The sequence below is a fragment of the Bubalus bubalis genome, chromosome 1, assembly GCF_019923935.1.
Source record: "Bubalus bubalis isolate 160015118507 breed Murrah chromosome 1, NDDB_SH_1, whole genome shotgun sequence".
NCBI lineage: Eukaryota > Metazoa > Chordata > Mammalia > Artiodactyla > Bovidae > Bubalus > Bubalus bubalis.
In genome coordinates, this window is record NC_059157.1 from 87,074,480 (window position 1) to 87,088,930 (window position 14,451).

The 14,451-nt window shown below is 38.4% G+C and overlaps 1 protein-coding gene across 2 annotated transcripts in view; it reads left to right on the forward strand.

The window, feature by feature from the left end:
* The window catches only part of EPHA6 (EPH receptor A6), a 1,039,321-nt gene that overhangs the window by 746,605 nt on the left and 278,265 nt on the right, over nucleotides 1–14,451 (forward strand). For both annotated transcript variants that reach the window (XM_025282417.3, XM_025282425.3), the window contains 3 exons: nucleotides 1,798–1,906; nucleotides 3,798–3,868; nucleotides 10,576–10,701. In XM_025282417.3, the coding sequence (XP_025138202.1) occupies nucleotides 1,798–1,906; nucleotides 3,798–3,868; nucleotides 10,576–10,701 (306 nt within the window). The remainder of the gene's footprint in view (nucleotides 1–1,797; nucleotides 1,907–3,797; nucleotides 3,869–10,575; nucleotides 10,702–14,451) is intronic.

Sequence of the window (14,451 nt, forward strand, 5' to 3'; positions counted from 1 at the left end):
ATTAAATTATATCTTGTTAAAACTTCAGTAATACAGAGAATGAAATGTGTCAATGAATTAATTGAAATAAAAAGATTCCTGGAAGGTTAGGAAAACATGCAGCCCTTGCAGTTTCAGTTTTGTCAATGAAAGAAGTTATATGCTATAAACATATATAATCTATACTTTTCTTCAAATAAGGGAGCTTTTACATATCATGTTTTTAATGAATTAAAAAATGACCAGCTTCCCTTGTGGCTCAGCTGATAAAGAATCTGCCTGCAATGTGGGAGACGTGAGTTCAATACCTGGGTTGGGAAGACCCCCTGGAGAAGGGAAAGGCTACCCACTCCAGTATTCTGGCCTAGAGAATTGGACTGTATAGTCCATGGGGTCCCAAAGAGTGGGACACAACTGAGTGACTTTAACTCTCACTTTTTAATGACTGCTAGTCAGAAGGAGATCAGCCCTGGGATTTCTTTGGAAGGAATGAGGCTAAAGCTGAAACTCCAGTACTTTGGCCATCTCATGCGAAGAGTTGACTCATTGGAAAAGACTGATGCTGGGAGGAATTGGGGGCAGGAGGAAAAGGGGATGACAGAAGATGAGATGGCTGGATGGCATCACCGACTCAATGGACGTGAGTCTGAATGAACTCCGGGAGTTGGTGATGGACAGGGAGGCCTGGCGTGCTGTGATTCATGGGGTCGCAAAGAGTCGGACATGACTGAGCGACTGATCTGATCTGATCTGAGTCAAACGTCTAAGCACCTACTATGTACACTCCTGTGCTATAGAGGTGGGAATTCATAACTTTGATTTTTGAATTAAGATCTATGAAATGTAAAGAAGTTCATTCTTAAATTATGCAATAATAGCCTTTCTATTTTTCGAAAACACATTATAACAGTCTGTAAAGTCTGATCTGTTGGTATATGATCAGGTCACTCAAGATGACAGTTCTCTTGCTCTCTTATACAACTTCTGCTCAACCAGCCCATGGTTCACTTACACCCTACTCACATGACTACCCAATCCTCTTAATTATAGGGTTTAATCAGTAACTGCCTAGGAAATGGCAACCCACTCCAGTGTTATTGCCTGGAGAATCTGAGGGACAGGGGAGCCTGGTGGGCTGCCGTCTATGGGGTCACACAGAGTCAGACATGACTGAAGTGACTTAGCAGCAGCAGCAGCCTACATTCTTGCCCCAGCTTATGGTTACCCTGATGACTGATAAGCCAACCTGAAGCCAATTCCCCCTATAAATGGTTACCCACCTCCACCTCGATTGTGAAGACTACCACTGTGCCCTGGCTGCTGTCTGCTATCTATGATGGAGTGTTGCTCCAGGACTTTCAGACCTGCAAGATTCCCTAAGTACTAAACTGTTGTTGTTTCTTTCCCTGGCTCCTGGCTTTTCTTTGTCTCTCAGGTGGGCAACTACAGGGTTTGCAAGCCTGTGGGTGTAGCCCAATAGTTGGCAAATGTGTTCAAGGAAATAGCAATTACGTAAGCAAAATCCTTTAGTTCATCTGCTTATTTAATTACGCAAAATCTACTTAATCTTAAAATGAGGGGTACTAGGAACCCATCTGCTTTCTTAGTATTTTTGTAAAAAAAAGAAAGGGTTATGGGTAGATTAAGACTTCAATCTTCAGCCCTCGTTTTGGATCTGCATCTTACATGTCAAATAATGGGAAAGCTTTGTGGAATTTTTTGGTATTCATTATTGTATTTTCAGGAATATAGTAAGTTGTAAAACATTTGGTAGTGAAAGGTCACCAGGGAAATGTTAATACGTTACCTGTGTTTCAGCTTCTGACATGGCGGCGGAACAAGGGCAGATCCTCGTGATAGCCACTGCAGCAGTGGGAGGATTCACTCTTCTCGTCATTCTTACTCTCTTCTTCTTAATAACTGGCAGGTAACTGAATTATACCAGAATATTTCCAGGATTTGTGGAGAGCCATTCTTCTCATACACTGTGTGTTCAAGGGCTTTTAAGCTTAAAGAACTGTACCTGTGAGAAAAATAAGTCAGGGCAGATTCCACTCTTGACAAGTGCACCTTTACGTGGCAACAGATCCCTGAACCTGAAGGCAACTGAAGACCTGAGAAAAACACTTTGAAAACAATGAATGATAAAATCCTATTCAATAAATGACTTCTGAGCTTTTCCTTTACTGCAATCAAATTATATCATTAAATGGATTTTGCTTGGGGAAAAAAGTAGTTCAACAGAGAAACTGAACAATTTATTTAAACGTGCTTTATAAACTTAATATTATAGAAAAATTTTTATTCATTGAATACTGAACATATTGATATTAGAATTGCATTAATTTGGTTATGTAATCAAGTGAAAATATTTTCCTGTGGAAGTGTAATATGGATGAGAATTTTAAATGACAATAAATTTAATGTAGAAAAAGACCTAGACTTGAATCCCAACCAGCTGGTCAAAGTGCTTCTTCCACCTAAACCTTAGATTTATATTTTTACACAGTTTGTTATGACAAAGCATCACTCTTGCAGCTAATAGTGTCTCAGACTTCATTTAAACAGCAGTGTCAAATTTATCATCAGTTTTAAAGAATGCTTCTAAATTCATTATGGAAGTTCACTCAAATTATATTTTATTTATAGTTATTCAATATGTAGCATAATTAGTTCAATTTTAAGTTATATTTTATGTATTTGCCCAATATGAGTTAAAGGCCTTATTGCCACAGAGTATTTAAGCAAATGATTTAAATACACACGTAGAAAAGTATTTCTTTAAAAGATCAGAAAATACTGCCTTAATACATAAATATGACAAACTTAAAAGAAGACCTTACAGTCATTGTAGGCTAAATAAGATTCGCCTAGTAAACCTGAGAGATAGGCACGACTGTTATATTTATTTAGGATTCCTGAAACAGAATTTGAATACCATTTTAAAAAAAGATTTAATAATGACAAAAATTGAAAGTTGAAAATAATTTAGTACAGTTTCCATGTTTGCCAATTTATATGACATCAGAAACTTCGTTAACTTTCTATATTAAAAAAAAAAAAGTTCAGTTACATAAGATAAAACGTTTATTCTGAAGCATGACTTCAGCACTTTGCTACAGAAGCATTCACTGGAAATTATTCTATGAAAATTTTAAGACATTTGAATAAATATGCAATTTGCCATAGGATCTGAAGCCACATCTACATTGAAAGATTGGATTGTGCACCACAGGTGCATTCTGTTTAGCCATTTGGAATTAGCAGTTTGATGAACTGTCAGGTAATATAGATGCTGATGAATTTTTCATGTGAAAGAAGTCATAGGAGAGAAGTTCCTGCCTCCATTCTTCAGGACATGATTTTTCTGAGACAGAAAACAGAACACACTTTTACCACTTCCAATTAAAAAAAAAAAAAGAAACACACTGTTCACCACTGAAACTGGAATACAGTTGTCTAAATTTCTGAGTTTCTGAATCAAGAACAGTGTTTCCATTGTGACTTTTAAAGCTATTCACCAACTATAGCTGTTAGAGGCCATATAAGGAAAGACATGATTGTCACTGCTTGTTATTAAATATTTTCTAGGCCTCCCATCATTTGGATCAATCAATCTATTTGAGAGGATTTTATTTTTCTCTGGAGCTAATATTGATATAGTAAAAAGAAACTTCTATGGAGTATTTTCTATAAAGATGTTCTTAAAAGCTATCTTTATGATAAGAATTTTTACCTATGAGTGAGGAGTATTTTAATTGATATTGGTTCTTATCCAGCATAATTCCTAAATAAGGTTCTCTTTACCTCTTATAAAGGTGTCAATGGTACATAAAGGCCAAAATGAAGTCAGAAGAGAAGAGAAGAAAGGACTTACAGAATGGGCATTGTAAGTAGTTCAGTGACTTTCTTCCATGGTTTTTAAGAGTTCATTTTAAACATGTATCCATGAGTTGAGATAGCCAAAGAAATTCATTTCCAACCTTTCAGCATTGAGACTTTTCATCTGGTTTCTAGATTTCTAGTGAAAATTGCACCTGCTTCTCATTATATGATATTACCTTTTTCCTAATTATGCTTGCTGGGAAACACAACTGAATAAGCTAAAAATTTAAGATGACTGATTATATCTAGTTATTTACCACTCACAATGGCTCCAAAACATTAGTTGGTTTTATTTAGTGGATCATTAGCTATAGAAATAGTAAGGGATTCTTGTTGCTTCTTGTAGGCACTGTCATTTAACATACAACAAATCAATTTAAAATTCATTAACACTAGAAAATCAGCTCTTTAACTCTTAGAATATGTATGAAATCCTTGAGCTGACAGCAAGGTTATAGTCCTTTGAAGGATCTCTTCTGAAGTAAGCTATAATTACCACTAGAGTTGGTTTTATACTTGCCACCACCACCACCCCCCAAACCCAACGCCCACCTCCACCTCCAAATTGCAAACTACTTTGTCAAGGCAGTTTCTCTGTCGTGAGACACTGAATTGACAAGAAAGGGATGTTCTCTAATTAATCATAGTATAGGGATAACATGTGAAGCAAGTTGTTTAACTATTTAAACTCATCTTCTATTTCAAATTAAGCTGAAGTAATAAGGCACTTTTCAACCCATATTACCCTTCAGAGAATGGAAAGGATTTAAGTGAGAAAATTATAAACTAGAGGGTTGCTTTAGGGCTCTTTCTAGGGTTCACATGACTTCTCTGAGCAGGGTCTGAGGACCAGCCGCCATCAAAGTTTTCACCCTTATCTACCTATGTTCAGACTCAGAAGGTCCAAAATAGGGCTAAGGGATAAGCATTTTTAACAAACTCTCCTATGTGGTTTTTTCACACAAAGAGTTTGAGGATCACTGCCCTGGCAGGGAAGGGAGAACCAAGACAGCTGATAACAGTCATGGGATGAGCCAAAAATAATGTAGACAGAGGCAGAAACCTGGATCTAGGCACTCGGTCCAGTGACTTAAACTGAGTAACCTCAAGATTGACTGCAGGACATTCACTACTGAACTGCAGAAGAAAAAGTTTTTACCTGTTTTCCAACTAGTAGCTTAGTATAAACTGAACCAGAGGGTCCCAGCAAGAAGCAATGAAAATAACCTGAGGAAGCCAAGAAGATAGAAGAAAGATAACAAATAGATGTTTAAGAAGACACAAATAAGTAGTAACAAGATATTCAAAATTGGAACTAAGTTTGGGGGTTTTGCTATACTACATATATTGTGTATACGAGAAAAAAAAAGTGATACTAACCAATTAGTTTACTCTGTAGATATGTATATCACTTTAAATTATTAAGTGGTTGAATTGTTAAAACTATGCATAAGTTAATAAATGGCATGTGTTATCTGTGCATAAAGTAATGTTATCAACATGACCATATGAATGTAATCATCTAGTAGTAGCCACTGGATTTGAACTTAGAGTACTCAGTCTGAAATCACAACTCCTACTAAGTTACAAAAATATCATTAAGAGTATGAACTAGAGGTACAAATTATCTGTTCTCATTTTCTCCAATCTAAAGTCAAATTTTTGAGTTTGAGCAGTCAAGAAAAGCATATCATTTCAGAATCAGTCAAGTTTATCTAGAAATATGCTTTACTGGTACGATTTTGAGAAGTGCTCATCTTCTCATTGGTGCTTATCTAGTACTAGAAGTCAGGAGGCAAAAAGCAATGAAAGAACAGGCACGGAAAAACTCATGAAGCAAATTACTGCTGATGAGCTTTTCACCACCTTCTCTAAACTCATTTTATCACCTTTTGTTTGCTTTTGAGTTTTTCTTGCAAGAACATGTTTCTAAGACCTGGACAATGCTTAACTCAGGGTGTTGTATGACTTTCAAAATCTAAGAAGCAAAAAAACTGAGTATAATTTATATGCAATAAATATCAGTTCAGTCCAGTTGCTCAGTTGTGTCTGACTCTTTGCGACCCTGTGAACTGCAGCACGCTAGGCCTCCCTGTCCATCACCAACACACAGAGTCCACCCAAACCCATGTCCATTGAGTCAGTGATGCCATCCAACCATCTCATCCTCTGTCGTCCCCTTCTCCTCCTGCCTTCAATCTTTCCCAGCATCAGGGTCTCTTCCAATGAGTCAGCTCTTCACATCAGGTGGCCAAAGTATTGGAGTTTCAGCTTCAACATCAGTCCAATGAACTTCCAATGAACACCCAGGACTGATCTCCTTTAGGATGGACTGGTTGGATCTCCTTGCAGTCCAATAAACATAGCACTGATCTTTTAACCCCTGCTAATCTGTATTCAGTAAAGGTTGACTGTGTGATCATTGCCTATAAAACCATAGCTAAGGAAATGTGTAAAGATGTACTCTAAGAAATAATCTCCTGTCCTCTAGGAACTAACTGTCTAAAGAGGAAAGCAGAAACTAGTGAGCAAAGCAGAGAAATATCTACTGGAGTCTGTGACTTCACATAGAAGTTGCAAATTAATATGTACCCAGACATCCAAGTTTTCCAGCCACCCCTATCCATCTTCCTAATTGCCCATGGGCTGTGAGTACCCTCACCCCCACCATAGAAAGAGGAGTACCTACATAGTCAGTGACTGGATTTGGGCCTTTGATTCTTATCCCTTCCTCCAGAATGAAAAGTGGATCCTTTCCAGGAAAATGTGCAATTTGGCCATAGAAGCAACTACCAGATCACAGGAAAGATCTATGATCCATAGTGTAGCGGTCCTCCCTGTTGCTGTGCCATGGAGTCTGTGCTTTATTGCCTAAGAGTTTCTGAAAGGGGAGAGGCCACTAGAATAGGACATGAGTTCAGGAAAACCTAGGGACATAGAGTAAAAAGGTCCAGGAGGAACTGATAGTTTAGTTCAAATGCTCAGTCATGTCTGACTCTTTGTGACCCCATGGACTGAAGCATACCAGGCTTCCCTGTCTATCACCAACTCCTGGAGCCTGCTCAAACTCATGTCCATCGAGTCGGTGATACCATCCAACCATCTCATCCTCTGTTGTCCCCTTCTCCTCCTGCCTTCAGTCTTTCCCAGCATCAGGGTCTTTTCTAGTTAGTCTTTCACATCAGGTGGCCCAAGTATTGGAGCTTCAGCTTCAGCATCAGTCCTTCCAAGAATATTCAGGGCTGATTTCCTTTAGGATGGTCTGGTTTGATCTCCTTGCAGTCCAAGGGACTCTCAAGAGTCCTCTCCAAAACCACAGTTCCTTAGGAGGGACTCTAAGGGGCATGTTTGATTGGGGAGAAAGTTCATGCTTTGTTTCTCCCATGTCTGGAGTTACATTAAAAGAAAAATATATGGGTGCTAGTGGCTAAGTGCAGCACTTTCACAGTATCATCTTTTAGGATATGAAATAGCTCAACTGGAATTCTATCACCTCCACTAGCTTTGTTCCTAGTGATGCTTCCTAAGGCCCACTTGACTTCACATTCCAGGATGTCTGGCTCTACATGAGTGATCACACCATCCTGATTATCTGGGTCATGAAGATCTTTTTTGTACAGTTCTTCTGTGTATTGTTGCCACCTCTTCTTAATATCTTCTGCTTCTGTTAAGTCCATACATTTCTGTCCTTTATTGAGCCCATCTTTGCATGAAGTGTTCCCTTGGTATCTCTAATTTTCTGGAAGAGATTTCTAGTCTTTCACATTCTATTGTTTTCCTCTATTTTTTTGCCCTGATCACTGAGGAAGGCTTTCTTATCTCTCCTTGCTATTCTTTGGAACTCTGCGTTCAAATGGGTATATCTTTCCTTTTCTCCTTTGCGTTTGGCTTCTCTTCTTTTCACAGCTATTTGTAGGCCTCCTCAGACAGCCATTTTGCATTTCTTTTTCTTGGGAATACTCTTGCTCCCTATCTCCTGTACAATGTCATGAACCTCATCCATAGTTCATCAAGCACTCTGTTGATCAGATCTAGTCCCTTAAATCTATTTATCACTTCCACTGTATGGACTGGAAAATGTCAGTTTTCATTCCAATCCCAAAGAAAAGCAATGCCAAAGAATGCTCAAACTACCACACAATTGCATTCATCGTACATGCTAGTAAAGTAATGCTCAAAATTCTCCAAGCCAGGCTCAGGAATATGTGAACCGTGAACTTACAGATGTTCAATATGGTTTTAGAAAAGGCAGAGGAACCAGAGATCAAATTACCAACAACCTCTGGATCATCAAAAAAGCAAGAAAATTCCAGAAAAACATCTGCTTCTGCTTTATTGACTACGCCAACGCCTTTGACTGTGTGGATCACAATTAACTGTGGAAAATTCTGAAAGAGATGGGAATACCAGACCACCTGACCTGCCTCTTGAGAAATCTGTATGCAAGTCAGAAAGCAACAGTTAGAACTGGACATGGAACAACGGACTGGTTCCAAATAGGAAAAGGAGTACATCAAGGCTGTATATTGTCACCTGCTTATTTAACTTCTATGTAGAGTACATCATGAGAAATGCTGGGCTGGAGAAAGCACAAGCTGGAATCAAAATTGCCGGGAGAAATATTAATAACCTCAGACATGCAGATGACACCACCCTTATGGCAGAAAGTGAAGAGGAACTACAAAGCCTCTTGATAAAAGTGAAAGTGGAGAGTGAAAAAGTTGGCTTAAAGCTCAACATTCAGAAAACGAAGATCATGGCATCTGGTCCAATCACTTCATGGCAAATAGATGGGGAAACAGTGGCTGACTTCTTTTTTTGGGGGGGGGGGGGGACACTCCAAAATCACTGCAGATGGTGATTGCAGCCATGAATTTAAAAGACACTTACTCCTTGGAAGGAAAGTTATGACCAACCTAGACAACATATTAGAAAGCACAGATGTTACTTTGCCAATAAAGGTCCGTCTAGTCAAGGCTCTGATTTTTCCAGTAGTCATGTATGGATATGAGAGTTGGACTATAAAGGAAGCTGAGTGCTGAAGAATTGATGCTTTTGAACTGTGGTGTTGGGGAAGACTCTTGAGAGTCCCTTGGATTGCAAGAAGATCCAACCAGTCCATCCTAAAGGAGATCAGTCCTGGGTGTTCATTGGAAGGACTGATGTTTAAAGCTCAAACTCCAATACTTTGGCCACCAGATGTGAATAGCTGACTCATTTTAAAGACCCTGATGCTGGGAAAGATTGAAGACAGGAGGAGAAGGGGACAAAAGAGGATCAGATGGCTGGATGGCATCACCAACTCAATGGACACGAGTTTGAGTAAACTCCAGGAGTTGGTGATGGACAGGGAGGCCTGGCGTGCTGCAGTCCATGGGGTTGCGAAGAGTCGGACACGACTGAGCAACTGAACTGAACTGAGTGGCTAAGTGAACCGATTAAACTTTTATAGAAATATAATAAAAATGTGTCTTATGGAATTTGTCAGCTCACTGTCTTTGAAACCACCAGATCATTTTATATCAACAGTTATACAAATAAAATTTTGATTCCAAGTAGCTAATGGGTGGCATGTGGTAGCACAAAATTATAAAAGATAATAATTATAAAAGATAATTGAATTCATTAATAATAATGCCTAACAACTCAATTCAAAAATGGGCAGAGGAACTGAATAGACATTTTTATAAAGAAGGCATACAGATGGGTATTTGACACATGGAGAGATGTTCAACATCACTAATCATAAGGAAATAAAAATCAAACCCACAATGAGATATTACCTCATACATGTCAGAATATTTATTATCAAAAAGACAACAAAGAATAAGTGTGGGCAAGGTATAGAGAAGAGGAAACTCTCATGTACTATGGGCAGGAGGGTGAACTGGTGCAGACACTATGGAAAACAGTATGGAGGTTCCTCAAAAAATTAAAAATAGAAATATCATGCAATCCAACAATTCCAATTCTGGATATTTTTCTGAAGAAAACAAAAACACTAAATTGAAAAATGTGTGCACTCTTGGGCTCAAAGCAGTATTATTTACAATAACTATCATTTGGAAGCAGCCTAAGTGTCGTCTTTTTCACCCATGCATAGGTGAGTGAATAAAGAAGATGTGATATTATGTATAATGTAATACTACTTGGCTATAAAGAAGAATAAAATCTTACCTCTTGTGACAAAATGAATGGATGTAGGGCATATTATATGAAGTAAAATAGAGCAGACAGAAAGACCATATGATTTCATTTATATGTGAAATCTAAAAAACAAAACAAATGGACTAGCATAACAAAACAGAAACAAACTCATAAATACAGAAAACAAACGGGTGATTGCCAGACAGGAGGAGAATGAGGGGATGAGTGAAATAAGTGAGGGAGATTAAGAGATACAAACTTCCAGTTTTAAATAAATCATGGGTATGTAATGTACAGTACAGGCACAGTAGTCCATACAATTTTAATAACTTTGTGTGGTGGCAGATGGCAATTCAACTTATTGTTGTGATCATTTTATAATGTATAAAAATATTGTATCACTATATCGTACACCTGAAACTAACATAATATTGTGAGTCATTTATACTTCAGTTTAAAAAAAGAATGACTACTTTAGTATGTCACCTCTCATTTTAACTATTCACAGGATGTGTGATTTGCTAGAATATTCTTAAACTAATTCAGTCTTTTATTCTGTTGCAGTACGCTTCCCAGGAATTAAAACTTACATAGATCCAGATACATATGAAGATCCATCCCTAGCAATCCATGAATTTGCAAAGGAGATTGATCCATCAAGAATACGCATTGAGAGAGTCATTGGGGCAGGTAAACTTCAAGTCTACAGTTTTGAAATTATGATTCCTTGATAGTTTTGTAACTGGTTTATCAACATAATATTTAAAATCTTAGCAGTTTTAGTCAGTGAAAAAAAATTTAATGCAAAGTAAAATTATCTTGTATATATGATGTTATTGTTTTAAAAAGTATTGCAAGTTCCCAAATTAAGTTTCCAAACAATGAGAAAATTCACAAACATTTTTAACATCCTGTTAGAGGAATTTATTTTGTAAATGCAACTTCAGGAGGTTTTTCATAGGTTATTGTACTTATTCCCCAGCATCTACAGACACATACTATAATTAGTGTTTGCAGTGATGACCTTGAGGTTCTGTAAGATCCGGAAGTGTTCTGAGACTCACTGAGTATAAAATTTGGTTCAATATAGTTTTATATCCCTTTAATGAAAACTAATGATTGTCCCTATGTAGAATATTCAAATGCTCAGAACACTATATTATTCAGTTATTCTAGATAAATACAAATTTATTATGAATCAGCCCTGAAGAATTTCTTTTGTACATTTGGGGTAGAGGCCAAGCCAATATAACAAAGAGACCTCAGAATAAAAACGTGTTCCTCTCTCAAATCCTTGTCCAAAGGACAAGATGAATAATCTGTGCTGTCAGAGAAGCTGTCATTCAGGAGGTCTTGAAGGGACCCGAGTTCCTCCTACTTTTTGCTCTGCCTTCCCATAGCATGTTTTCCTCCTCTGAATGGTAAAGGCTGATCACCAGCACAGCTACCTTCTGATCTCTGAGAAGGAAAAGGAAGGGGTTTGGGCTCTTTTGCTTTGCCTTTAGGAAAATTAGCTTTGTCTTTAAGGTAATAACCTGGAAATAGCAAACAGGAATCAATAGTCCAAATACAATCACATGGATACACCTAAAAGCAGGAGAGTTTGGAAATATAATCTCTGACTGGGCAGCCATGCATGCAGCTAAAAGGGGGAGCTAAAAGAGAAAGACTGGATCCTGAAGGAGGATGTCAGTCTCCTCTAGGTGCTAGGTATCTGTGTAATCCTTTAGAGAGAGCAGAGCATCTCATTCCAGCTGGCTGTTGTGTCCTTGCAAAGAGCAAAAGGCTTTCTTTATTTCAAAACTCTTCTTCCCCAGAAGGACTGGCTACATAATTTGCAGGGACCAGTGCAAACAACAAATGTAGTTATTGTTGTTCAGTTACGCAGTTGTGTTTGACTCTCTGCAACCCCATGGACTGCAGCACTCCAGGCTTCCCTGCCCTAACAAATGTAGAGTTCTTTGTTAAAAATACTATTAAGAATTTCAAGACAGTGACAACAGAGCATTCAACAAACAGCAGGACCCTTCTAAACTCAAAGTTCTGGCTGACTACACCCAAGAAGCTTACTGTTGCCCAGATACACAGAGAGATAGCACTGTATTGAGAACTCCAGGAATATTTGAAGGCAGCCCTTTCTTATGTCATTTCACTCCCATTGCCTCATGGGCCATGTCTCCTCCAAGGCCTGTTCTCACTCTGAAAGCTGACACAAGGGTCCTATACACTTAAATCTTAATGCTTTATAGCCATTGAGGCTGTCTTATCAGAAAGATTAAGAACCTGGAATGGAACCAGATTCTCTATTCTCTTCTGTCCAACATAAAGTGTATCAATAGGCATTAAAGGCATAATTGAAAAGAATGACTGATTATACCCATTTAGTTTTGGAGTTCATTTCCTTAAGACAGCAGAGAAATAGAAAAAAAAAAGGAGGTTGAGTGATTCCATTAAACCCTATATTTGGCTTGCTTCCTCTGGCCCCTGAGAAAAAGTCATATGACCTTTTATTTGGTATTATTCCATACTCATGGGGATTCAGGAGAATTATTTCTTATAAGCTTTTGTGCATAGATTAAGCACCAATGTCTGAAATCATAATGTTGAGAGATAAGCATCAAGTATCTGAGGTGTAAACTGTCAACTAAAAAAAAAAAGCACAATTTAGAAACTGTGAATTGAGTTCATTCATCATCTTATTAAGAACTGTAGCCTGGAAGACAGCCTCTCAATAGCTCTGAGAAACTGTTATGAAAAAGTAAAGGGGGATTTGACAAATGGGGTACCTGCAACCAGGCACACATGTCCTATCTCCCTAGAAGGTAGCTGCCAGTCATGAGGCACAGTTATCTTAGTTAATGGTTTTAGTGCTTTTCTAAGTTTGGAAAAATACAAGAATCCAGGTTCATAAAAAATTTCTCCAAAAAATTAACTCTCTGAAGTCTTGTTCTGCCAGTTTTCCCAGAGCACAGAGTGCCTAATTCCTGATCTCTACCCTGAAATCCTTTTAGGGTATATTAAAGGTCAGTGGCTGCCATGGCTTATGACTCAATCCTCGTAGAACCAGATGGCTAGTGCAGGTGACATTCTTTAGTTTGCAAAGCAGATACATTCAGTTTTTCTTTATCGTTTGGGTTTTAACCAAACTATAATTTTATCCTATAAAAATATGACAGATACTGCCAAAGCAAGCAATAACTACTAAAGAGACTATTTTAATGTCATGATCTCCCTAACCTGTCTGAACTCTACAAGTCACAATGGGATTCTTTCCATTTGGCAAAGAAAGAAGTAGAGATATATAGAGTTAACATCAGTGTCTCTTATATTTATTCATCTTCAACTATTTCAGCTTTCAAACAATATGCTAAGTGATCTTTTACTATCTTCAGAAGAATCATAAAAGTAAAAATGCTATATGAGAAAAAACTGTTGTATTATAACTTCCCTCTTTGTGCCCCTGGCCTGTACTACTCTACTGTTGGTTAACCTCATTAAGTCACATTCCTAAAACTCTATTTACCTGGGAAAGTCTAATGAGTATGTGGGCACTTCCCACAGCAGCAGTATGGAAAAAGCCTGCAATGCAAGAGACCCCAGTTTGATTCCTGGGTCAGGAAGATCCACTGGAGAAGGGATAGGCTACCCACTCCAGTATTCTTGGGCTTCCCTGGTGGCTCAGCTGGTAAAGAATCTGCCTGCAATGTGGGAGACCTGGGTTCGATCCCTGGTTTGGGAAGAGCCCTTGGAGAAGGGAAGGGCTACCAACTCCAGTATTCTGGCCTGGAGAATTCCATGGACTGTATAGAACATGGGGTTGCAAAGAGTTGGACACAACTGAGTGACTTTCATCATCATCGTCAATCTAAGGAATTAATAATTTTCTAACATTCATGGCATTGTAAGGGAGGAAAAGTTTTCCCCTATCCTTCTAGGGTCTTTGGCTGGTCTCTTAATTAAATTGGCATAAGATGGTTAATAGGAGAAAACAAATCTAATTGTGTACTACAAAAAACGCACAGAGGATAATGAGAGGCTCCCCCTGACAGGCAGGCAACTGAAGCTTGTATGCCATTTTGAGCTAAGAAGAAGAGGGTGGGGTCTGGGGTTTCAAAGGAAGGAAGACTATTCATAGAGGATAGAAAGAGCAGACATTCAGTAAGCAAACATTTGCCAAGCCTTACAGAGATGATGTGTTACAGAGGAATTTGATCTTTAGGCCCTGCCCCCACCCCCCCTGCAAGTTTAGGCAACTAACCCTTAGTCTTTGTAGTTATCTTTGTGTTAGCTCTCTTCTGGACCAGGCCCTCCATCTAAGTGGGCTGAGACAGTTAAGGGAATGGTATAAAGATCTCCTTCAGTCTGTTGGGCCTTGATTATCTTCAGTTCAAAATACTCCATATTACCAGAGTGGCACATCCTGGGACGACCTGCCCTGAA